This window comes from Glycine max, chromosome 1 (assembly GCF_000004515.6).
Source record: "Glycine max cultivar Williams 82 chromosome 1, Glycine_max_v4.0, whole genome shotgun sequence".
NCBI lineage: Eukaryota > Viridiplantae > Streptophyta > Magnoliopsida > Fabales > Fabaceae > Glycine > Glycine max.
The window spans coordinates 26,261,657-26,285,291 of NC_016088.4; the positions used below are offsets into that span (position 1 = coordinate 26,261,657).

General features: G+C 34.0%; 2 protein-coding genes and 1 non-coding gene across 3 annotated transcripts in view; all 3 read right to left on the reverse strand.

The window, feature by feature from the left end:
• Window positions 1–5,203: 5,203 nt before the first annotated feature.
• AOC1 (allene oxide cyclase 4, chloroplastic-like) lies at window positions 5,204–6,382 on the reverse strand. Its single transcript, NM_001254432.1, has 2 exons — window positions 6,138–6,382; window positions 5,204–5,956 (listed from the first exon to the last, which is right to left on the reverse strand). The coding sequence occupies exons 1-2, from the start codon at window positions 6,379–6,381 to the stop codon at window positions 5,433–5,435; spliced, it is 768 nt and encodes a 255-aa protein (NP_001241361.1). The 5' UTR covers window position 6,382; the 3' UTR covers window positions 5,204–5,432.
• Window positions 6,383–8,025: 1,643 nt separating this feature from the next.
• Window positions 8,026–23,635, reverse strand: part of LOC100776460 (methionine aminopeptidase 1B, chloroplastic) — a 38,328-nt gene continuing 22,718 nt past the window's right edge. Inside the window, exons 4-10 of the mRNA XM_003516802.4 lie at window positions 12,662–12,823; window positions 12,535–12,576; window positions 11,650–11,721; window positions 11,377–11,456; window positions 9,727–9,824; window positions 9,179–9,226; window positions 8,026–8,720 (exon numbers count right to left, since the gene is read on the reverse strand). Of these exons, the coding sequence (XP_003516850.1) occupies window positions 8,575–8,720; window positions 9,179–9,226; window positions 9,727–9,824; window positions 11,377–11,456; window positions 11,650–11,721; window positions 12,535–12,576; window positions 12,662–12,823 (648 nt within the window). The 3' untranslated portion in view covers window positions 8,026–8,574. The remainder of the gene's footprint in view (window positions 8,721–9,178; window positions 9,227–9,726; window positions 9,825–11,376; window positions 11,457–11,649; window positions 11,722–12,534; window positions 12,577–12,661; window positions 12,824–23,635) is intronic.
• On the reverse strand, window positions 17,478–17,547 carry MIR4993 (microRNA MIR4993). Its single transcript, NR_126608.1, has one exon. It is a non-coding gene; the product is annotated as a microRNA MIR4993 (primary transcript).

Here is a 23,635-nt window from a genome sequence, read left to right on the forward strand (position 1 = left end):
ATGGGCCTAAGTGTCACAGAAAGGTCCATTGTATTAAAAAATAAGTTTTGTGTTAAAAAATAACACATCGATCGAAATATGTTTTGACAAAAATAAGTTTCCATTTTGTATTAAAAAATAACACAAGTCGAAATATGTTTTGTGTTAATTTTTTTGTGAAAAAAAATTCACATAACAAAAACATGTTACCACTGTGTTAATTTTTATAAAAATTTTATCAGAACAAAAACGTTTTTTTATTGTGTTAAATTTAAGAAAAAAAATTAACACAGCAAAAATATATTTATTGGTGTGTTAATTTTTTGTGCGAGAATAAGAAGGGCCTCTCGAAAATATACCTTGCTAGTAATGATGTAAGCTCCATTGGAGCTTGTAGGCCTAGGATCTTCTTCATCAATGAATTCCTTTGCTTCTTGGAAGATAAATGGCAGCAGAATGGAGAAGGAAGAGAGAGAGGAGACGCCACTTCAAGGAGAAGATGAGTCTAGAAGAAGCTCACCACCATAGGAGGCCATGGATAAGAGCTTGGAGGAAGAAGGAGATGAATGAAGGGAGAGGGAGAGAAGAGCACAAAATTTTGTGCTCCAAATGAGCTTTGAAATTTGAAGTTTAATATTCAAATGATCAAAGTTTAAAAAAATGCACACACATGACCTCTATTTATAGCCTAAGTGTCATACAAATTTGGAGGGAAATTTTAATTTCAATTCAAATTTCACTTGAACTTGAAATTGAATTTTTGGAGCCAAACTTTGGAGCCAAAATTTCACTAATTATGATTAGTGAATTTTAGTTATGGTTCAGCCCACTAATCCAAGATCAATTCCAAGATTCTCCACTAAGTGTGCTTAGGTGTCATGAGGCATGTAAAGCATGAAGGACATGCACAAAGTGTGACTATATGATGTGGCAATGAGGTGTAGTAAGCAAATGCTCACCTCCCCCTCTAAAATTTAATTAGATTGGGCTTCTACCAATTCAATTAAATTTATTTCCAACCACACACATCAAATATTCACTTAGTGCATGTGAAATTACAAAACTACCCCTAATACAAAAACTAGTCTAGGTGCCCTAAAATACAAGGGCTGAAAAATCCTATATTTCTAGGGTACCCTACCTACATTATGGAGCCCTAAATACAAGACCCAAAATTAATGAAACCTTAATCTAATATGTACAAAGATAATTGGGCACATACTTAGCTCATGGGCCCGAAATCTACCCTAAGGCTCATGAGAACCCTAGGGCCTTCTCTTGCATCTTTGGTCCAATCTTCTTGGAGTCTTCTATCCAATGCCTTTGGGGGGTAGGATTGCATCAAGTAAGACCCAATTTACAATTACTTTTCTAGTGCTGACCTACATATGTAGAAAAAAAAAAACTCTGCTTCCTTGGTTAGATGCTCCACATGATTATGCCAAAGGGGAAACCTTAAAACCATCTTTCAAAATGATGATCTGGATGTAAATTATGAAACTCATACATTCAGTGTTGGAAGAGGTTTAGAAAGGCTTGAAATTGTCAATGATCAATGAAGTGATAATGATATGTAACTAATCCCATAAAATCACTAATATTGTGAGACTTTAATTTAAAACATCAATAATTCTAATCTTTAACAATCCTCTTGCTCACGAGATCGACTGGTTTTAACGAAGCATTTAAGACTAACGATTTGGAAAGCCACATTTGTCAACTTGTGGTCGGTGAACCTACAATGTTTTTTTTTCCTAGGTCATAGGTTAATCTTGCTTGAGTGCGTGACTGTCGCAGACCCAAGGAAATTTTGATTTTTGAATATGGTGAGAATCAAATTTTCTCATTAAATAGATCGTTTTCACTCATGTGAACATAGTGAGATCTTATCCCACTACGCCAATTTGGATATTTATAAATTAGATGGAGCATTCTATGAAACTTGATCATCTGGTTAAAAAATAGAATTGGAGTTTAAAATATAAGAAACATCATATTTTTATACCTTTTTTATAAAGCCGATCTTATACCTTTGCATTTGCATGTCATATAAGTTTTATAATAAAAAAGAGCAAATTACACTCGTCCCGAGTAAAGTTAGTTTTTATTACACTTACACCTCTTCCCTAAAATCACATTTCTTTTGTCTTCCTTAATTAGTCATCATTACTAACAATGTGTAATTTTTTGTGAAATGTCCTAAGAACCCCTATCACTCTCGTGCAAGTTTGTTCCCTGCCCAAGTTCACGTCGGGTTTCTCCTACAAAAATACTATCAATTCACTCCTCACCTCCTTCGTCAACTCCGTTGCCTTCGCCAACCACAATAGCTTCACCGTCCTCGCCTCCTCTGATGTCATCTATGGCCTCTTACAATGTTGCGGCAACCTCGCCAACAACCTTGCTCTTGTTGTGCGTCGCATGCGGTCACCTAGCTTGGACCCCTTTGCACCGTCAACTCGCTCCTCACCTCCCTCATCAACTCTGCCGCCTTTGCCAACTTCACCATCCCCGTCTCCTTCCACTCCATCTATGGCCTCTTCCAGTGTTGCGGTAACCTCACCAACAACCAATGATCTCATTGAGTAAGAACATGGTGGCCTAAATCAATTAGGCACTTAGGGTTTGCAAGGAAAAAGATAAGGGTATTTTAGAAAAAAATAAATTATTTAGAGGCATGTGCAAATCACATGCCTAGTTCTTGTTAACGTTGACAATGTTACTGAGTTAAGCAATCACAGTGTAATAGATAGTAAAAAAATAAGAGAGTCTTGTGTATGATAAAAAAAATGAAATAGAATGTAATAAATGTTAATCTCAAGGAGTACAAGTATAATTTGCTCTAAAAAAATACATTAATTCAATAATTTATCCAGGTGAAAGAGAGCGTGTGTAAGGGAATATAAAAGATAGTGATATAAAATGAAGTTTTCAAAGGATTATATTCTATACTCTTTTTAGGAGGAAAAAAGGATAATTTAAGAGGGTTTTTTTTGGAGAAATGCTGAAATTTATAAGCTACTAGAATTAGATCTTATTTGAAGAAAATTTTCAATAAGTATTTGTAAGAGAAAAAAAATAAGAAAAAAGTGAAATAAACTAAGCTTCTCCACGTAAGTTAAAGTTAATTTTTTTTACGACAGTAATTTAATTTATGTATAAATTAAAATTAATTTTAAAATTTGAATGAGAGTTCTTATATAGGATAAATATTTATTTTGGTTCCTAAAATTATGATGTGGTGATAAATTAGTTTTTGAAAGATAAAAACCTCAAATTTATTCTCGAATGGGTAAAAAATGCAACAAATTGATCCTGCAGATAAATTTGTCTCTGAATTTTTCAACTTAATGTCAAATTGGTCCTAAAAAATGTAACTTATTATCAAGTTAATCATTGAACATTATAACATAATGATAAAATGGTCTCACCAATTTAACGGTAGGATCAATCTGTCCCCTTTTTTTCATATTCAATTACTAAATTTGAATTTTAACCTTTCAAAAATCAATTTATCACATCATTACACTTTTAGAGATCAAAATAGATATTTACCCTCTTATAAATATTGAAAATAATACATTAATTTTAACTTATGTAAAAACGCTTAATTCTTTTTATCTTCTTATTTTTTTCCTCTTATATATAATTACTTATTAAGAAACTTATTCAAACAAAACTTTTTAAAAAGAAAAATAACAAAATACGAGTTTATTAGAATCCTTGGTGGTGAATTTGATGTGGTAGTCGATTTGCCATTTGGCAATTAATTTCTATATAAACAGATTAATTAAGGATTGAAAAATAATGTCATTAAAAGTGAGTTAATGGTAAACGTTATGAAGTTTAAGTTTCAAATCTTTATGCCATTATCATACAAAAAGAAAATAGAGGTTTTTGTTTTTTTCTTCCTTAAAAAAAATGACTAAAGTTTTCAATAGTACGAATGACAATTATTGTACATGAAAGGTATAAATGTATAATAATCATGAAGAGTTCAAGCATACATCAATTACTTTTTCAAGATGGTTGTTGGTGAATGGGTCGTGGCTTAAGATCTAATCCTAAAGGAGATTCCTAAGATCTGACTCAAGACTTTTGAGAGAGTATAGTTGATAACAACCATTTCCCTAGTCTCATTACAGATATTAAATTCAAATTTATCCTTTTTAGACTTGCGTTGGATCCGTTTTAAATAAAATTTAATAGCATGAAAGTCAAATATAAAATGATATTTGAATCTATCAACGATGATGTAACCCAGTTATTTGTGGTAAGATAGCTCTAGAAACACACCACTTTTGCTAAGAGCATCTACGATCCATGATGCCTATAATACATTATGTTTAAATAAGTTATTTATCTTATTTTTGTGCACTTTATAAATGCCACAAATTTAAAAATTTTACACAAAAATTTACTTTAATATTAAAGTTGTTAAAGCTCTAACGTGAGTCACATTAAATTTTGTGACTGAAAAAAGATTTTTTTTTTTTATTGATAAAATCAGTTAAGCAATTAATGATTATTTATCTAAACAACTCACTTCAGTAATGCACTCCTAAGTAATATGTTCCAATGCAAAAATTTGTTAAATAACGTTTAACTTTAAACAACTCATGTTAGTACTTTGAAAATATTCTAATACAATGTCTCCTATTATAGATAATATCACTAGAGATTTTATTAAATAAAATATAAAACTTACAAAATTTTGAGTTTTAATAAATTTCAACCATTTAAAAGGAGTGTTAAAAAAAATGTGTCGTGTACTCTAGCTACGGTAGCATTCAACCAAGGGTAATCTTCAATGTCATTTCCTTTTTTCCTTTCATCGAAGTTGTTTCTGGTAGCCACAGCCCGCATGTTACTCCACATTTAAAAGCGTGCCCAACCACGTTTCTCCACTTGAATAAGATTTTTCTAGCATTTGCTGTTACTATCAACCAAGAGTGCAGTTCTTATTTTAAGTCCAATATTATGTACGAATAATTTCATTTCACAAGGCCACATGAAGACAAATGCAACCTTTCAATAATTTACTTATAATCAAGTTTGAAATACAAATCAACGTTCTGCTCAAATAGTGTTTCATATAGTAAGCGTTTTGTAGTCTTGTCTAGTTAGTAGTTCAGGAAAAAAAATTGAAGTAAAATTGATTTTGCATTAGCACAAATGTAACTCACTCCAATTATGCTTTTACCTAATACATCTACCACATCTAGTCCAACACAAGCAAAACAAGATTCAATAATATAGTAAATCTGCAACACCCAGATTTTATTTTGGGTCCAAAATAAAATTTTCTGCAAAAGAAAAGGACTCAATTGCATCATCATCAGTTGGCGAATTTTGGTATACAGTCAATATGCAACACCTAGACTTTATTTTGGGTTCAAAACTAAAATTTCCTGAAAAACAAAAAAGGCTCAATTGCATCATCATAATCATTATCAGTTGGTGAAGTTTGGCAAACAGGCATGAGGCTCGGTAGCCATAGCAGCAGGAGAAGGCTCAACACTTGGTGAAGGTTCAACAGGTTTCCCAAGCAGTTCAGGAGGCAAATCAGGAACACCCTTCAAATAGAAGGTGTAGAACAGCTTGAAAGGGAACACAAGTTGGTGAAGCTTCACTTGTCCAGAAGCACCTTCAAAGATTCCAGAGCCTCCTGTAACTGCCAGATATGTGTCTTGGAATGTGAGATAGGCTCCTTGCACTGATATGTGGCCATAGTTTCCAAAGTAGAAGCTGTAAATGGCCTCATATCTATCACCCTTTTTCTCAGGCTCATGCTGGATGAGCACACACAAGCCTGCAGTTATCCCTAGTCTCTTTTGCAAGTCTCCAGAGTATATCTTGTTGCTGAATGGCACTAAGTCTCCTAGAGAGTTAACTGGCTTCTGGCTTAGCCTAAGGTATGCAGGACTTCCTCGGTCGCGTTCGTTGATCTCGTAGACAAAGAGTTCTTGAACTTTGGCTAGATAAATAATGAACAAATTCATGAATAAGGAATGCTATAGCTCTGTGTAAGTTATGGTTAGAGAATGATACTAAAAGAGGGTTTCTAATATGGAAATTGTGATTTTTGACATGAGGAAATTTATTGAGAAGTGGGTTTTGTGTGTATGATCTAGCAAAGGGATCTGAAAAGAACTTACCTGGCTGTGAGGAATCTTGATGCTGCTTTTGGTTATTGAAGAAGAATGCAGTGGTAGTGGTCTTGTTGGTACTTCTTCTGGATGTAGATACTTGAGGGGTAGCTGAGAATTTTAAAGTTTTGGTTGGGAAGGATTGAAAGAGACTTGAACCTACTTGCTTTTGGGTTTGAAGGGGAGAGATAGAACAACTTGAACGGGAGAGTTTGAGGGACGAAATCATCTTCAGAGAGCCCATGGAAGCCATTGATGGTGATGATTGATGAATGCCTCCTTAAAGGAGCTTTATAAATGGAAGAATTTATAGAATAATTTTTGTTTTAACTTTTAACACGTGGATGAATTTTGGGACGTGTGAAACGAAAGTGGACGGTAAGTAGCAAATGAGGTCAATAAGAGCATGTTTCTTCCTAGGTTCCTTAATTATTTTTTTGTGATCCTCACAATATTTGTTGTGGTTATCGCAATATCATGTCACTTATAAGAAACTCATAACATATTATTCCAATACAAGAAATCCAAACATTTAAATTATTTTATTATAACTTAATTTTTTATCTAATAAAATAATTAATTCCTTTTTTGAGTTTTTCAATTTTTTCCGCTCCACCCACCCACTCCTTCGAGTTCCAATGCACCACCAACAACAACAATCACCCCTTTCTCCCTTCTCTCCTTCCAATTCCACCCCAATTCCACACCATCTTCCAAAACGCGCTTCACCACACTCCAACACCACAAGCAGCTCCACAACCACGACAACAATGCCAAGCACGTGTGGGTACTCCTCTTCTGCGTTGTCACGCTCGACGTCTCTGACAACGCCATTTCGCTCAAGCCCCAGCACCACTAGCAGCTCCACAACCACATCAACAAGGCCAAGCATGTGTGGAAGAAACACGTGTTTTTCCTCCTCTTCTACGTTGTCACGTCCGCCATGCTCGACGTCTCCGACGACGCCATTTCATCTGCGCTATCCTCTTTGTCATCTAGTTGTGGGTCTACAGCGGCTTCACGTTTTTTTGGTTTCGTTTTTGTCCCTTTATTCATAAAAAATAGTTGTTTATATAAGGAATCCATAGTCTGCTGCGGAAGAAACCAAATCTGTCATATCATTGTGCTCCAGCGTAGAAGAACTCACAAGAGATCATTATTTAACATAAGAAACCATGGAAGCACCTCCGGTTGGAGATGCTCTAAGTGCTTTCTTTTCCCAAACGGGAACTTTTTCTTTTTTACCATCAATGATTTTTCTTTCCCTGGCCCTTTTCCTCAAGGATAAATAAAAACTTTAGCATCTGCTATGGTCTTTCCTCCTAGCTAACTAGTAAAACGAACGCTTCAGTCAAGACTGGTACAATTATTTATATATGTGCAAGTGGCCTTATTTACTAGTCAACTTAAAATAAAATTTAGGACACTTCACACGTATGGCTGCTATCGTATATTCTAACATTATTTCATACGTATAACACCATCCGACACTTGGATTTATTATGGTCTTTTTTTTTTGAAGTTGAATCAATATGAAGTAAAATTTAAGACCCTTCACGTGTGGCTGCATTCCTATATTCTAATATACATAATTTCGTAAAACATCACACGACACTTGGGATTTGTTTTGGTCTCTTTTTAAGTTGAAGAGGTCACTGCATGTCAACATATTAGGCTCTATAGGAGATTGGTTGCCCTTTTTAAATTAATAATGTGCAAAACATTACAAAAGAGTTTGTTTCAAACTCATTAAAGAACAATAAAACAAGATATGCAACTTAAAACAAAACTCGATTGAACTTATTTCCAACCCAATCCCATATGATAAGCAGATTGATTATCATACTTTATGCAAGCATGTATATTCTTTAGATTGAGCCACAGGATTATTACTATATGACAAGCAGAACTTCGCTTATTTTATTAACACGATTGAGCTTTTGCTGATTCGAAGATTCACTATGTCAATCTGAAATTCAACTCGAGATTCCTCATCTAGTCCAGCTTTATCAGTCGTCCAATGGCTAATGTCCACCACTTTATATGAAATCACCAGCTTAAACTCTTCCCAATATCTTCAAAGCATAAAATTAGAAAATGCCAAGTTGCCAACGAACAATAACCAAGCTATTCTCGCGAACTAAATTAGACTACCATTTCAACTTTCAGTTTGACAGTTATCTGAGCAGAGACTCTCTGAATGCATTGCCATAACTCTGTTTTCTGATAGAAACATGTACTGTTGAATCTTTCTCTATATCTGGTGCCATCATATATGAAAATTCTATGCACTAGAGAATTTGGTATACAGCTTCTGAAGGCAATCTTTACTAGCCAGAGCATAATATTCCAGAAGCAAATTAATTTCAGGGCACATATTTACAACTTAGACACAAACTCTTCATATTTCATAACATCAATGTGGATTAAACAAAGAATTACCATGTCAACATTTAGTCAAAATTTCGGCTCCAGTCTTAGTTATCAAAATGGTATGCTCAAACTGTGCAGCCGGACTACCATCAGCTGTTATTGTTGTCCAGTTGTCAGGCCATGTAATGGAATCAATGCTTCCCATCGAAAGAATCGGCTCTGCAATTTGGATAGAATTCTTAAGGAATCATTCCCAATAAAAACCCATATTCTAAGAATTAAGAATTATGATGTAGCATTTTTATAACCATATAGAACTGATGGTGAATCTAAAAAAATGCTTTACCGCCCTCAGGTAGAAAAGAAGACAAAGAATGATGGATAGTGGAATTTTTTTGGCATATTTGTAATTCCTAGTGAAAACAGAAAACGGAAACAAATACATTTCCTAAAACCAAACAGATCCCTACCTCTTCTTTCTACCAAGGAAATTCCCCTCGTATATATTATTCCAAAACAAGGAGTCAATTCAAACTACTGATTATGAGTAGGATGACCACTCATCAATAACTCCAATTGTTCTAGACATACCACAAAGTAATATGTGAAGCCATATGTCAAAGACAAGTTAGCAATTATCACCTCAGATTCTTCGTACAAATTAACAATGCACTTACCAATTGTAAATGTTTGACCTTCAATCATGCGACCTGCCTTCTCATTGCCTGTCAAGCAATGGTATAAAATTAAAAGTCTGTTTTAAAACAAAATTGGTTCCGTTAACCAGTTTTAAAATTGGATTTCGAGAGAGAAAAATAAAGGTTCAAAAAACTGGTTTTGAAACAAATTTAAAACAGGATTTGAACTGGTTTTGAACCAAAAACAGTTTAAAATCAGCTCAAAACTGGTTTCAAACTGGTTTATGTTTGTTTTAAACCGATCTAGAACCAATTTCCCAAAAATATCAAATTGAATGGGAGGGGAAAACAGATTTGGTTTTCCAAAATAAACTGTACATAACAGTCTGGTTCGGTTTTCGTAAAATTCAAACCACACACCCCTAGGTGAACACTCTATTACGATAAATCCAGTTAAGTGGCAACTCTAAGCATATAACATAGAAAAACCAAGCAATAAATGTGCAGTTAATGTAGTGTTATTTTAGACAGTCATATTATGATTGAAAAACAATGTGATGAAGAAATTATACAAGTTAGTCACTTACGATTGTGCATAATAATTGGTTCAGAATGGAACACTGTTCCCACACCATGCCCAACAAAACGCTCCACTACACCATAGCCATACTTTTCAGCATGCTCACTGCGATAATGTTTCAAAAGAAAAGCAAATACTTAAAAAATCTATATAAGCAACCACCAATTGCAGATCACATCATCAATTAAGATATACAATAATTGTATACAGAAACTAGAAACAGATGTAGAAAATTCAAATGCCCTATATACATGAATTAGAATAGTTATCGTGAATTAGAGCATTTTTAGGAGTTATTATTCAATGGAAGTGTTTTTAAGAATTTTTCTTAACCTCTTATCTCTTTCAATCTATTCATTTCATCTTTATTTCTAAATTATTTATTTTAAAATTATCAATAGTTAAAAATAATCGTTTATCACAATATAAATTATTTAGGATTAAATATGTTTAAAGTCCTGGATAAATGATCGAATTTTGTTCTGGGTCCCTAAAATATTTTTCCATTGTTGAGTTTCCAATATATCGAAACTTTTGTATCGAGTTCCTGCCATCAGTTAAGTGATGACTTGGCATAGCTTCATGGCTAATGCCCCCATCACTGAAAACCCTGAATAGTCATCCCCCAAAAAGTCAAACTCAAACCAGACTTCCATGTCCCCACCTTTCCAAACCATTGACTAGAACCCTTCCATCCAAATCATCGAACTCAAATTAAATGAGTTAAATGTCAGAGATTGGTTTCAGTCAGTACTCCTTGTGGTCAAATGAAAGGGAAAATGGGCTACATGTAACGTTCCAAATTCCCCTATTTAACTACCTTTGATAACTTGATGAAGCATGCTATATTTGATGGGGAGTGTTACAAGGGGAATCATAGTATCGTCATTTTATTTTTGATATAGAAACAGAAATATGAAGAAGAAATTGCATTTAGACCCACTCAAGTATGGGAGATGAACAACTTTTCCTGTCTCAATGGAGAGGACTTGTGAAATGCATAGTATTTTATGTTTTAACTTCTAATGTATTCAACGATCCTGCAGATGAAGACACTGATTATGTGATTGCTCTCATTTTAACTCAGAATAGTCGACAGAGTGAAAAGTACAATAGAATTGCAGAATATTCATTTTTATGATCACAACAGCCTACTCTTAGATACTTGGCTCCAATGGTTTTGTATAGAAGTAATTTATTAAGTTAGGATTCTTGGAATGAAAACGTGGAAATTGACAAATACAAAAGAAAGTATTTTATGATTGTGAGCTGTTGCCGCATTTTAAGTATGACTTGGATTTGACATCTCTTCATTACACAGTGCCTAGGATTATTTATTCCTCGTCCTTTCTCTAATAAAGTCTGCAAAGTAATATGTACAATAAAATTTTAACCCATTTTTGTTTCAGGATAGTTTAGTAATTAGTAATTTCAAAGAATGATACAGCATATAAATCTTCTCTTGCAGCTTGGTGTAGGAAGAATAGCTAATAATACATATAATGTTAATGGGTTCATTCAATTGCAAAGCTGCAACTAGTTTTACAAGTTAAAGGAAAGTAAACCAAGATTCACATGCAAGACATGACCAATGTCGGCACTAGTACATTTACAAGCATGTAGGCATTTTCGTCATTATAATGCAAAGATAATTTACCTGATTCTCTTTCCAATTTTCCTAAAGAGAGCACCGTCCTTGCACGCAGCTATTCCCTTCTCCAGGCACTCTTCAGTTACCTTCCAACAGATAAAGGATTTACTTAATGAATAATCTAAACAACTGAACAACTGAAATTGTTTAATGTGATGAAAAAAGCAAATAGATAAAGATAGTAATATTTGGTCAATAGAGTACAACCCATACCACAACAATCAAATTAACAATACAGTGAAGTTTCTTTTTCCCCACAATCAGCTGACAATTATTTACCTTAACAAGATTTTTGAGTTCATCACCGACTTCCCCACAAAAAAATGTCTTTGATGTGTCTCCATGATATCCCTAATATAGCATATAGAAGGGCATTAATTTGATTGGTCATTAACACTAAGAAATTAATATCTTAGAGAGACTATTAGTAACCAGCATTGCACCCAAAATACAATATAAATAGAGCACAGCTAATCTGTTAGAAAAAAAATAGAAAAAAAAAAGAGAAACTACCAGACAGAGCATCATAAAATAAATTCACACAATCAAATTTAATATACATGATGAGAGAAATCCTAAAAAATATCATGAGAAATTAAAGTCCTACTCCCTCAGATTCCAGCTGTTTTTTCAGAAGACTATAAATAAAATTGTGTATATGCTTTCTCAAATGGAGAGAAAAGCTTTTTATCCAACTGAAATATCATAACTCACCAATCATTTCCTTTAAATGTATTATTTTTAAGTGGAAAACTGATGAAAAAATATTACAAGTTGATACAAAATATAATGGCATAAATCATGTAAAAAAATTGAACAGTCACTTATTGATAATCAACAAAGTAGCAACGACTTGCTTATTTTAGCTTTCAGCACCGATGCCAATGCATGTTTATCCATAGTCAATGAATATTTCCTTCTTGTTAAAGCATGTTTGCATGGGAAGAAAATAATAGAAATAAGCTGAAAACCAGCTCCAGGTATAAGAGGCACCCTAATAACTAAACATTCTAGCTGCATGCGTTATAAGATATAGACAAGAAAATTATTATGAAACTGTAATTTATAAGACAGCTCCAAATAATTGTATAAATAACACCGACAATACACCTATATTTGTGACCACTTAAGCCTAAATAAAATTTTAGTAAGGGAGAAACATACATCCAGGTAGACTGTCACATCAATGTTAATAATATCACCATTCTGCAAAAAGAGATCATTGTCGTCAGTTACGAGCAAAATGCATGCCAAAGATAAAGTTAGAAATAGCAATATAGGCTCATAAAACCTGTAACTGCCGAGAATCAGGTATTCCATGGCACATGCACTCATTAACAGATGTGCACACACTTTTCGGAAATCCACCATAGCCAAGGGGTGAGGGATAAGCACCGGCATCAATTATCATCTGGTGCACTGCTTTATCAATCTCATTAGTTGTTACAGAAGGCTGACAATTTAAACCAAGATTAAGTTAGATTAAAATAGCAGCACAAAGTAGATTATCATACCAAACGCAAAATATAAAAATTGGGAAGTCTGAGCCTTTTTTAAAAGGATTCAACAAGTTTCTTAAAGTAAGAGGAAATCAAAGGCGACCCAATTTTAAATCTAAAAGGACAGAAACTTCATCCTCTACTCCAAAGTGCTTTGAGTGCAATCAACCTGGACATCTGAGGGTTAATTGTCCCATCTTCAAGAAAAAGATGGAGAAGTCTTTAAAGAAAAATTTTAGTGAAAAGAAATTGAAGAAAGCATACATCACATGGGATGAAAATGATATGGAATCTTCTGAAGATTCAGAAAATGAAGAGATAAACATCTTCCTTATGGCTAAAAGTTATGAAAGTGATGAAGAGGTAACATCTTCAAATAACTTATCTATTTCTTTTGATGAATTACAAGATGCATTTGCTGATTTGCATAAAGAGTCAATTAAACTTGCAAAGTTAGTTTCATCTTCTAAGAAAACAATTTCAAATCTAGAAAATGAAATTTCAAAATTAAACAAAGAATTAGATCATCTTAGAAATGAAGTCTCAATTTCTAAATCAAATGTAAAAGTTCATATCTCTACTATTTCTGACAAGAAAATATCAGATTCTTGTAGTTGTTGTGAAAAATATGAAAAAGAAATTAAAGAATTGAAAAACTCAATTGCAAAATTTTCTTATAGTAAAAATAATTTAGATGTCATATTAGAAAAACAAAGATATGTCTCCAATAAGGCTGGACTTGGATATAAATCTGAAAAATAACAAAAATTTCATAAAAACTTCTCTACTTCCACACAAAAATATAATTCTAGTTCTATCACTTGTTTTTACTGTGGAAGAAAAGGACATGACATATCTACTTGCTACTTTAAGAAAAACTACAGCAACATTAAAATGATATGGGTCCCAAAAGGATCCTCAGTTTACACTAACACACATAAGGACCCAATAAAGTTTGGGTACCTAAGTCAAAAACTTGATTATGTAGGTGTCTTTGAGGAAGGAGTGGTACATAGATAGCGGATGCTCAAAACATATGACTGGAGATGCATCAAAGTTTACACATATCTCTCCCAAGAAAAGCGGGCATGTAACATATGGTGACAACAACAAAGGTAGAATCCTTGGAGTTGGTAAAATAGGTACAAATTCTTCAAACTCCATTGAAAATGTTCTACTTGTTGAAGGTCTTAAGTACAGCCTGCTTAGTGTTAGTCAATTATGTGACAAAGGCTATCTAGTATCATTTGATTCTCAAAAATGTCTTATAGAACATAAACATGACATTAATATAAAGCATGTAGAACATAGAGTCAACAATGTATACATGATAGACTTAAGCCTAAAATTAGATAACAATCATTGTTTTCTTAGCAAAGATGATGATCCATGATTATGGCATAAAAGAATTGCTCACATGGATCACTTAAACAAATTAATTTCAAAAGATTTAGTAGTTGGTTTCCCTAAATTGAAATTTGAAAAAGATAAACTATGTGATGCATGTCAAAAGGGCAAACAAACTAGAGTCTCATTCAAATCTAAAAATATTGTTTCAACCACTCAACCCTTACAATTATTGCATATGGATTTATTTGGTCCATTTAGAACCATGAGTTTTGGAGAAAATTACTATGCTCTTGTTATAGTTGATGATTTCTCTAGATATACTTGGACATTATTTATCACTCATAAAAGTGATGCATTCCAAGCATTTAGAAAACTTGCTAAAGTTATACAAAACAAGAAAAATCTTAAGATTGCATCCATTAGAAGTGATCATGGGGTGAATTTGAAAACAAAGATTTTGAATCATTTTGTGAAGAACATGGTATTGAACACAATTTTTCTGCACCTAGAACCCCTTAACAAAATGAAGTTGTTGAGAGGAAAAATAGGTCATTGGAAGAAATTGCTAGAACTTTATTAAATGAAACTTTTCTTCCAAAATATTTTTGGGCTGAAGCCGTCAATACTGCATGTTACATCATGAATAGGGCATTAATAAGACCCATTTTAAAGAAAACCTCATATGAGTTATATAATGGTAGAAAACTCAACATTTCACATCTACATGTTTTTGGTTGCAAATGTTTTGTGCTTAATAATGGTAAAGACAATCTAGGAAAATTTGATGCAAAATCTGATGAAGGCATCTTTCTTAGATATTCATTACAAAGCAAAGCATATAGGATATATAATAAAAGAACTATGAATATTGAGAAATCTATTCATGTTACTTTTGATGAATCTAATGCTATCTTGTCAAGAAAGAATATGCAAGATGATATTGCAGAATCTTTAGAACAAATGCATATTCATGGACAAGATTCTAAAGGAAAAGGTAAAGGAAGCAATGAAGATCCTCCAGAAGAAGTCAAATCCAATGATGAACTTCCAAAAGAATGGAAAGCTTCAAAAGATCATCCCCTTGACAACATTATTGGTGATATCTCAAAAGGGGTAACAACTAGACATTCTCTTAAAGATTTATGCAATAATATGACTTTTGTATCTATGATTGAACCTAAAAATATAAAAGAAGCCATAGTAGATGATAACTGGATTATTGCCATGCAAGAAGAACTGAATCAATTTGAAAGAAACAATGTGTGGGAACTTGTAGAGAGACCTAAAAATTATCCCATCATAGGAACAAAATGGGTATTTAGAAATAAGTTAGATGAACATGGAATAATCATTAGAAATAAGGCTAGATTAGTTGCAAAAGGATATAATCAAGAAGAAGGTATAGATTATGAGGAAACGTATGCTCCAGTTGCTAGATTAGAAGCCATTAGAATGCTCTTAGCATATGCATCCATAATGAATTTTAAGCTTTATTAAATGGATGTTAAAAGTGCTTTTCTAAATGGCTTAATTCAAGAAGAAGTATATGTTGAACAACCACCAGGTTTTGAAATATTGGATAAGCCAAATTATGTTTATAAATTGAAAAAGGCTTTATATGGCTTGAAAGAAGTCCCTAGGGCTTGGTACGAGCGTCTAAGTAAGTTCCTTTTAGAAAAGGACTTTTCTAAAGGAAAAGTGGATACTACTCTCTTTTTATAAAGAAAAAATCACATGATATTTTATTAGTTCAAATTTATGTTGATGACATTATTTTTGGATCAACTAACGAATTGTTGTGTAAGGAATTCTCCCATGACATGCAAAGTGAGTTTGAAATGTCAATGATGGGAGAACTTAACTTCTTTTTTGGATTACAAATTAAACAAACTAAGGATGGTATCTTTGTCAATCAATCCAAGTATTGCAAAGACTTAATCCACAAATTTGACATGGAAAATGCTAAGCACATGGCTACACCAATGAACACTGCTTGCTATCTAGATAAAGATGAAACCGGTCAATCAATAGATGTTAAGCAATATCGAGGTATGATCGGATCACTTCTTCATTTATCTGCTAGCAGGCCTGATATAATGTTTAGTGTGTGTATGCGTGCTAGATTTTAATCAAATCCTAAACAATCACATCTTAGTGCTGTTAAAAGAATCATTAGATATTTGGTAGGCACTACAAACATAGGTTTATGGTATCCTAGAAATTCCAAATGCACCCGAATTGTCTGATTCAGACTTTGTCGGTTCTAAAACAGATAGAAAGAGCACTAGTGGAACTTGTCAATTCATTGGATCTGCTCTAGTTTCTTGGCACAGTAAGAAACAAAATAGTATTGCTTTATCCACTGCAGAAGCGGAATATATTCCTGCCAGCCGTTGTTGTGCTCAAATCTTATGGATGAAGCAACAACCTTCTGATTATGGAATCTTTCTTGACCTTATACCTATTAGATGTGATAATACAAGTGCAATTAATCTCTCCAAGAATCCAGTTCAACACTCTAGAACTAAACATATAGAAATTAGGCACCATTTTCTTAGAGATCATGTTCTAAAGGGAGATTGTGTATTAGAGTTTGTTAATAGTAAGAATCAACTTGCTGATATTTTCACAAAACCTCTCCCCAAAGAAGCATTCTTCTCTATTAGAAGGGAATTAGGCCTCTTAGATGTTAGTGATTTAGATAAATAAGGATTGATTGATTAATTTACTTATGATTAATTGTTTATGTTAAGTATGTTATTTTGATTGATTTTGTTTAAATTCTTGTTATTATGATAGAATTTATGAATTCCTGTGTGTTTTATATTTGAATGCTTGAATTAAGTGCATTAGTAGTGATAATTAATAATATTAGATGTATTTAGCATAGACATAGGTAATTTTTTTTAGAAACTAGCCTAGTTTATGCTCTGGTAATCGATTACCATCCAGTGTAATTGATTACACAAGAACAGGAAGCATGTAATCGATTACAACATCCTGTAATCGATTACCAGAAGGCTTATTAGTCCTGTAATCGATTACCAAGCCTTGTAATCGATTACAACTCGTCCTCGTCTATAAATACCCACGAAACCTGTGTTGCTGCACAGCCAAGACCTTTCCTCGTGCCTCCTCCATCCCTAAATCTTCAAACTTTCGTATCTTACTCAAATCTTCACCAAAACACGTCTCGTAAAGCCCAATCTTCCTCTTTTTCACTCCTCTTTCACTTCCACCGATTGAAATCCACTAAAACTTCATCAAATGGCAGAACCATCGAAGAAGAGAAAGGGATCATCCTCCACCGCCGCCGCTCATCGCCGCCACGGACTATCCGAAGCACCCACAACACCTATTCATCCCTCTTTGTCATCTCCAAGATCATCCACGTTGTTTTCATCCGATGATCAGCGTCTACGGTACCTTTCTCAATTTTCTTCTAGGATCATCTTAGACCCTAAGTACCTAGACGTAGATTTCTTTAATGATAAAACGTTTGATTGCTATCAAGTGTTTCAGAATTCTGGCCTGGTTGATTTCATGTCATTAAAATTGTCACATTATCCTAAACTTGTAAAGGTCTTCTGCTGCAATTTAAAAATTCAGGATGACATTATTTCCTCTGAGGTGCATGGTATTCCTATGATCATTGATCAGTCATTGTTCTTTTCTTTAACTCATTTACCCAGTCAAGGTGCACCTTTTGAGGGCACCATTGTTGATGACTGGAAATTTGATTATTCTAGTCATGATGCTCGCCGTATGGTCTGCAATGACGAGGTTGAAATGACCAGTAGATTGCTGGTCGGGTCATTAACATTTGATAATCGCATCATGCACTATATAATTGTTAGAATTTTGCTTCCCCGGTCTTCAAATTTGGCCCAAGCCTCTGAGGAGGATTTGATTCTGATGTGGGTTTTTCTTACCGGTCGTCAGATCGACTGGGCCCACTTGGTTTGGTACCGAATGCTTAAGGCATTACAGGCCAATGCACCTCTCCCTTACCCTCAATTGATAACTTCTTTCTGCGTCATTTTCAAATTTCACTTGATGATGAACCATTTGTTCAAGTCAAGCGTTCCTTTGCAATTGGTGCTGGTGCAGTGACTTCCTTTGGATACCGTAAGGATCGGAATGGTCAATGGCTGAAGAAAGACGCACTCCCTCCTCAAGATGAGCGTACTCCTTCACCTCCTCCTCAGCGAGATGATTCAGCACTCATGACTGAAGTTCTTTCCGAATTACGGGATCTTCGTTCTTATGTTGGTGAATGTTTCGACTCATTGGATACATGTTTTGCCGGCATGGATATTCGCCTCACACAACATGAAGAGGATGTGGGTTACATTCGTCAGAGTTTCGCTCTTCCACCACCACCTCTACCTTCTTAAAATTTAGTTTCTAATTCTATGTCTCTTATAAGCCGTGTATTTTGGTTATGCTACTTAGATTATTATGTTCAGTACTTTATTTATCTTGTAGTATTTGGATTTCAGACTTTTATGCTTTGATACTATGTGGTTTTTGAATTTTGAACTGTTTGGATTCTGGTTTGGTTATGTCTTATTTATGAGTTTGGTTGGTTATGCCTTATACTTTGTAATTACTCTGTTTCCACTTCATTATTATATCTGTGATAATTCCCAAACACTTTGGCTTTTTGATGTTGCCAAAGGGGGAGAAAAATGGGGTGTATAAAGGCTTAGAAAAAGCTTAGAAATCAAGTGATCATCAATTCCAAAACATAGGGGGAGTGAACGCAAATTTTATATATATACATTGCTTGCTTGTATCTTGATTTCAGGACTTATATTGTCATCATAAAAAAGGGAGAGATTGTAGAAGCAAATGACTTTGGTGTTTTGATGATGATCATGATGATTTGATGCAAATGGGCTTTTCAAGTTTAAATTCAAGACTATGGTCCAAGAATACAAGCCACAACATCAAGATGATCACTAGTATTTCAGGAAGGGAATTCTTAATTGATGTAGCAAAAGGTTTGACCAAGTAATTTAAGTTAAAAAGTGTTTTTCAAGAGATTTGCTCTCTAGTAATCGATTACCAGAGGATGTAATCGATTACCAGTGGTCAAAAATGATTTACAACAGCTATTAAATATTTGAATTCAAATTTTAGGCTGTGTAATCGATTACACAATATTGGTAATCGATTACCAGCAGTTAATAAACGTTTTAATTCAAATTTTAAAAGCTGTAATCGATTACACAAATATTGTAATCGATTACCAGTCAAGATTTTCAGAAAAATATTTCTAAGAGTCACAACTTCTCAAATGGTTTTTACATGACCACCAATGGTCTATATATATGTGACTTAGAACACGAATTTGCTCAGAGTTTTTTCAAAACAACAAGTGTTTATTCTCTCAAAAGAGCAAAATTGTTTTATCCTCTTAAGAATTCCTTGGCCAATCCACTTGCAATTCATTAAGGAATCATTTGAGTGCTCAGATTGTAAAATCTATCTCTTTCAAGAGAGATTCATTCTTCTCTTCTTTCTAATTCTCTAAGGGATTAAGAGACCGAGGGTCTCTTGTTGTAAAAGAATTCTGAACACAAAGGAAGGATAGTCCTTGTGTGTTCAGAACTTGTAAAAGGATTTTACAAGAAAGTGGAACTCTCAAGCGGGTTGCTTGGGGACTAAACGTAGGCACAAGGGTGTGGCCGAACCAGTATAAATCCGAGTTTGCACTTTCTCTTCCCTTAAACTCTTTTATTTATTATTGTTTTATATTTATATTCAGATTGTTCTATTTGAATCAATATTTAAGAAGTTCATTGTTAAGGGAATTTGTAAATTGAATAGAAAGTGAAATAGAACTTTAATTGGGGAAATAGTTTGTGATATCTTAATTCAACCCCCCCTTCTTAAGATATCTAAGGCCACTTGTCTAACATAGACTTGTTAGACAAGTGGTATCAGAGCATAAAAGTCTGAAATCCAAATACTACAAGATAAATAAAGTACTGAACATAATAATCTAAGTAGCATAACCAAAATACACGGCTTATAAGAGACATAGAATTAGAAACTAAATTCTAAGAAGGTAGAGGTGGTGGTGGAAGAGCGAAACTCTGACGAATGTAACCCACATCCTCTTCATGTTGTGTGAGGCGAATATCCATGCCGGCAAAACGTGTATCCAATGAGTCGAAACGTTCACCAACATAAGAACGAAGATCCCGTAATTCGGAAAGAACTTCAGTCATGAGTGCTAAATCATCTAGCTGAGAAAGAGGTGAAGGAGTACGCTCATCTTGAGGAGGGAGTGCGTCTTTCTTCAGCCATTGACCATTCCGATCCTTACGGTATCCAAAGGAAGTCACTGCACCAGCACCAATTGCAAAGGAACGCTTGACTTGAACAAATGGTTCATCATCAAGCGGAATTTAAAAATGCCGCAGAAACAAAGTTATCAATTGAGGGTAAGGGAGAGGTGCATTGGTCGGTAATGTCTTAAGCATTCAGTACCGAACCAAGTGGGCCCAGTCGATCTGACGACCGGTAAGAAAAACCCACATCAGAATCAAATCCTCCTCAAAGGCTTGGGCCAAATTTGAAGACCGGGGAAGCAAAATTCTAACAATTATATAGTGCATGATGCGATTATCAAATGCTAATGACCCGGCCAGCAATCTACCGGTCATTTCAACCTGGTCATTGCAGACCATACGACGAGCATCATGACTAGAATAATCAAATTTCCAATCATCAGCAATGGTGCCCTCTAAAGGTGCACCTTGACTGGGTAAATGAGTTAAAGAAAAGAACAATGACTGATGAATGATCATAGGAATACCATGCACCTCAGAAGAAATAATGTTATCCTGAATTTTTAAATTGCAGCAGAAGACCTTTACAAGTTTAGGATAATGTGACAATTTTAATGACATGAAATCAACCAGGCCAGAATTCTGAAACACTTGATAGCAATCAAACGTTTTATCATTAAAGAAATCTACGTCTAGGTACTTAGGGTCTAAGATGATCCTAGAAGAAAATTGAGAAAGGTACCGTAGACGCTGATCATCGGATGAAAACAACGTGGATGATCTTGGAGATGACAAAGAGGGATGAATAGGTGTTGTGGGTGCTTCGGATGGTCCGTGGCGGCGATGGGCAGCAACGGTGGAGGATGATCCCTTTCTCTTCTTCGATGGTTATGTCATTTGATGAAGTTTTAGTGGATTTCAATCGGTGGAAGTGAAAGAGGAGTGAAAAAGAGGAAGATTGGGCTTTACGAGACGTGTTTTGGTGAAGATTTGAGTAAGATACGAAAGTTTGAAGATTTAGGGATGGAGGAGGCACGAGGAAAGGCCTTGGCTGTGCAGCAACACAGGTTTCGTGGGTATTTATAGACGAGGACGAGTTGTAATCGATTACAAGGCTTGGTAATCGATTACAGGACTAATAAGCCTTCTGGTAATCGATTACAGGATGTTGTAATCAATTACATGCTTCCTGTTCTTGTGTAATCAATTACACTGGATGGTAATCGATTACCAGAGCATAAACTAGGCTAGTTTCTAAAAAAAATTACCTATGTCTATGCTAAATACATCTAATATTATTAATTATCACTACTAATGCACTTAATTCAAGCATTCAAATATAAAACACACAGGAATTCATAAATTCTATCATAATAACAAGAATTTAAACAAAATCAATCAAAATAACATACTTAACATAAACAATTAATCATAAGAGTAAATTAATCAATCAATCCTTATTTATCTAAATCACTAACATCTAAGAGACCTAATTCCCTTCTAATAGAGAAGAATGCTTCTTTGGGGAGAGGTTTTGTGAAAATATCAGCAAGTTGATTATTAGTATCAACAAACTCTAATACACAATCTCCCTTTAGAACATGATCTCTAAGAAAATGGTGCCTAATTTATATATGTTTAGTTCTAGAGTGTTGAACTGGATTTTTGGAGAGATTAATTGCACTTGTATTATCACATCTAATAGGTATATGGTTAAGAAGGATTCCATAATCAAACAGTTGTTGCTTCATCCATAAGATTTAAGCACAACAACTGCTGGCAGAAATATATTCCGCTTCTGCAGTGGATAAAGCAACACTATTTTGTTTCTTACTGTGCCAAAAAACTAGAGCAGATCCAATGAATTGACAAGTTCCACTAGTGCTCTTTCTATCTATTTTAGAACCGTCAAAGTCTGAATCAGAATATCCAATTAGGGTGCATGTGGAATTTCTAGGATACCATAAACCTATGTTTGTAGTGCCTACCAAATATTTAATGATTCTTTTAACAGCACTAAGATGTGATTGTTTATGATTTGATTAAAATCTAGCACACATACGCACACTAAACATTATATCAGGCCTGCTAGCAGATAAATAAAGAAGTGATCCGATCATACCTCGATATTGCTTAACATCTATTGACTGACCGGTTTCATCTTTATCTAGATAACAAGCAGTGTTCATTGGTGTAACCATGTGCTTAGCATTTTTCATGTCGAATTTATGGATTAACTCTTTGCAATACTTGGATTGATTGACAAAGATACCATCCTTAATTTGTTTAATTTGTAATCCAAAAAAGAAGTTAAGTTCTCCCATCATTGACATTTCAAACTCACTTTGCATGTCATGGGAGAATTCCTTGCACAACAATTCATTAGTGGATCCAAAAATAATGTCATCAACATAAATTTGAACTAATAAAATATCATGTGATTTTCTCTTTATAAAAAGAGTAGCATCCACTTTTCCTTTAGAAAAGTCCTTTTCTAAAAGGAACTTACTTAGACGCTCATACCAAGCCCTAGGGGCTTGTTTCAAGCCATATAAAGCCTTTTTCAATTTATAAACATGATTTGCCTTATCCAATATTTCAAAACCTGGTGGTTGTATAACATATATTTCTTCTTGAATTAAGCCATTTAGAAAAGCACTTTTAACATCCATTTGATAAAGCTTAAAATTCATTATGGATGCATATGCTAAGAGCATTCTAATGGCTTCTAATCTAACAACTGGAGCATATGTTTCCTCATCATTTATACCTTCTTCTTGATTATATCCTTTTGCAACTAATCTAGCCTTATTTCTAATGATTATTCCATGTTCATCTAACTTATTTCTAAATACCCATTTTGTTCTTATGATGGGATAATTTTTAGGTCTCTCTACAAGTTCCCACACATTGTTTCTTTCAAATTGATTCAGTTCTTCTTGCATGACAATAATCCAGTTATCATCTACTATGGCTTCTTTTATATTTTTAGGTTTAATCATAGATACAAAAGTCATATTATTGCATAAATCTTTAAAAGAATGTCTAGTTGTTACCCCTTTTGAGATATCACCAATAATGTTGTCAAGGGGATGATCTTTTGAAGCTTTCCAT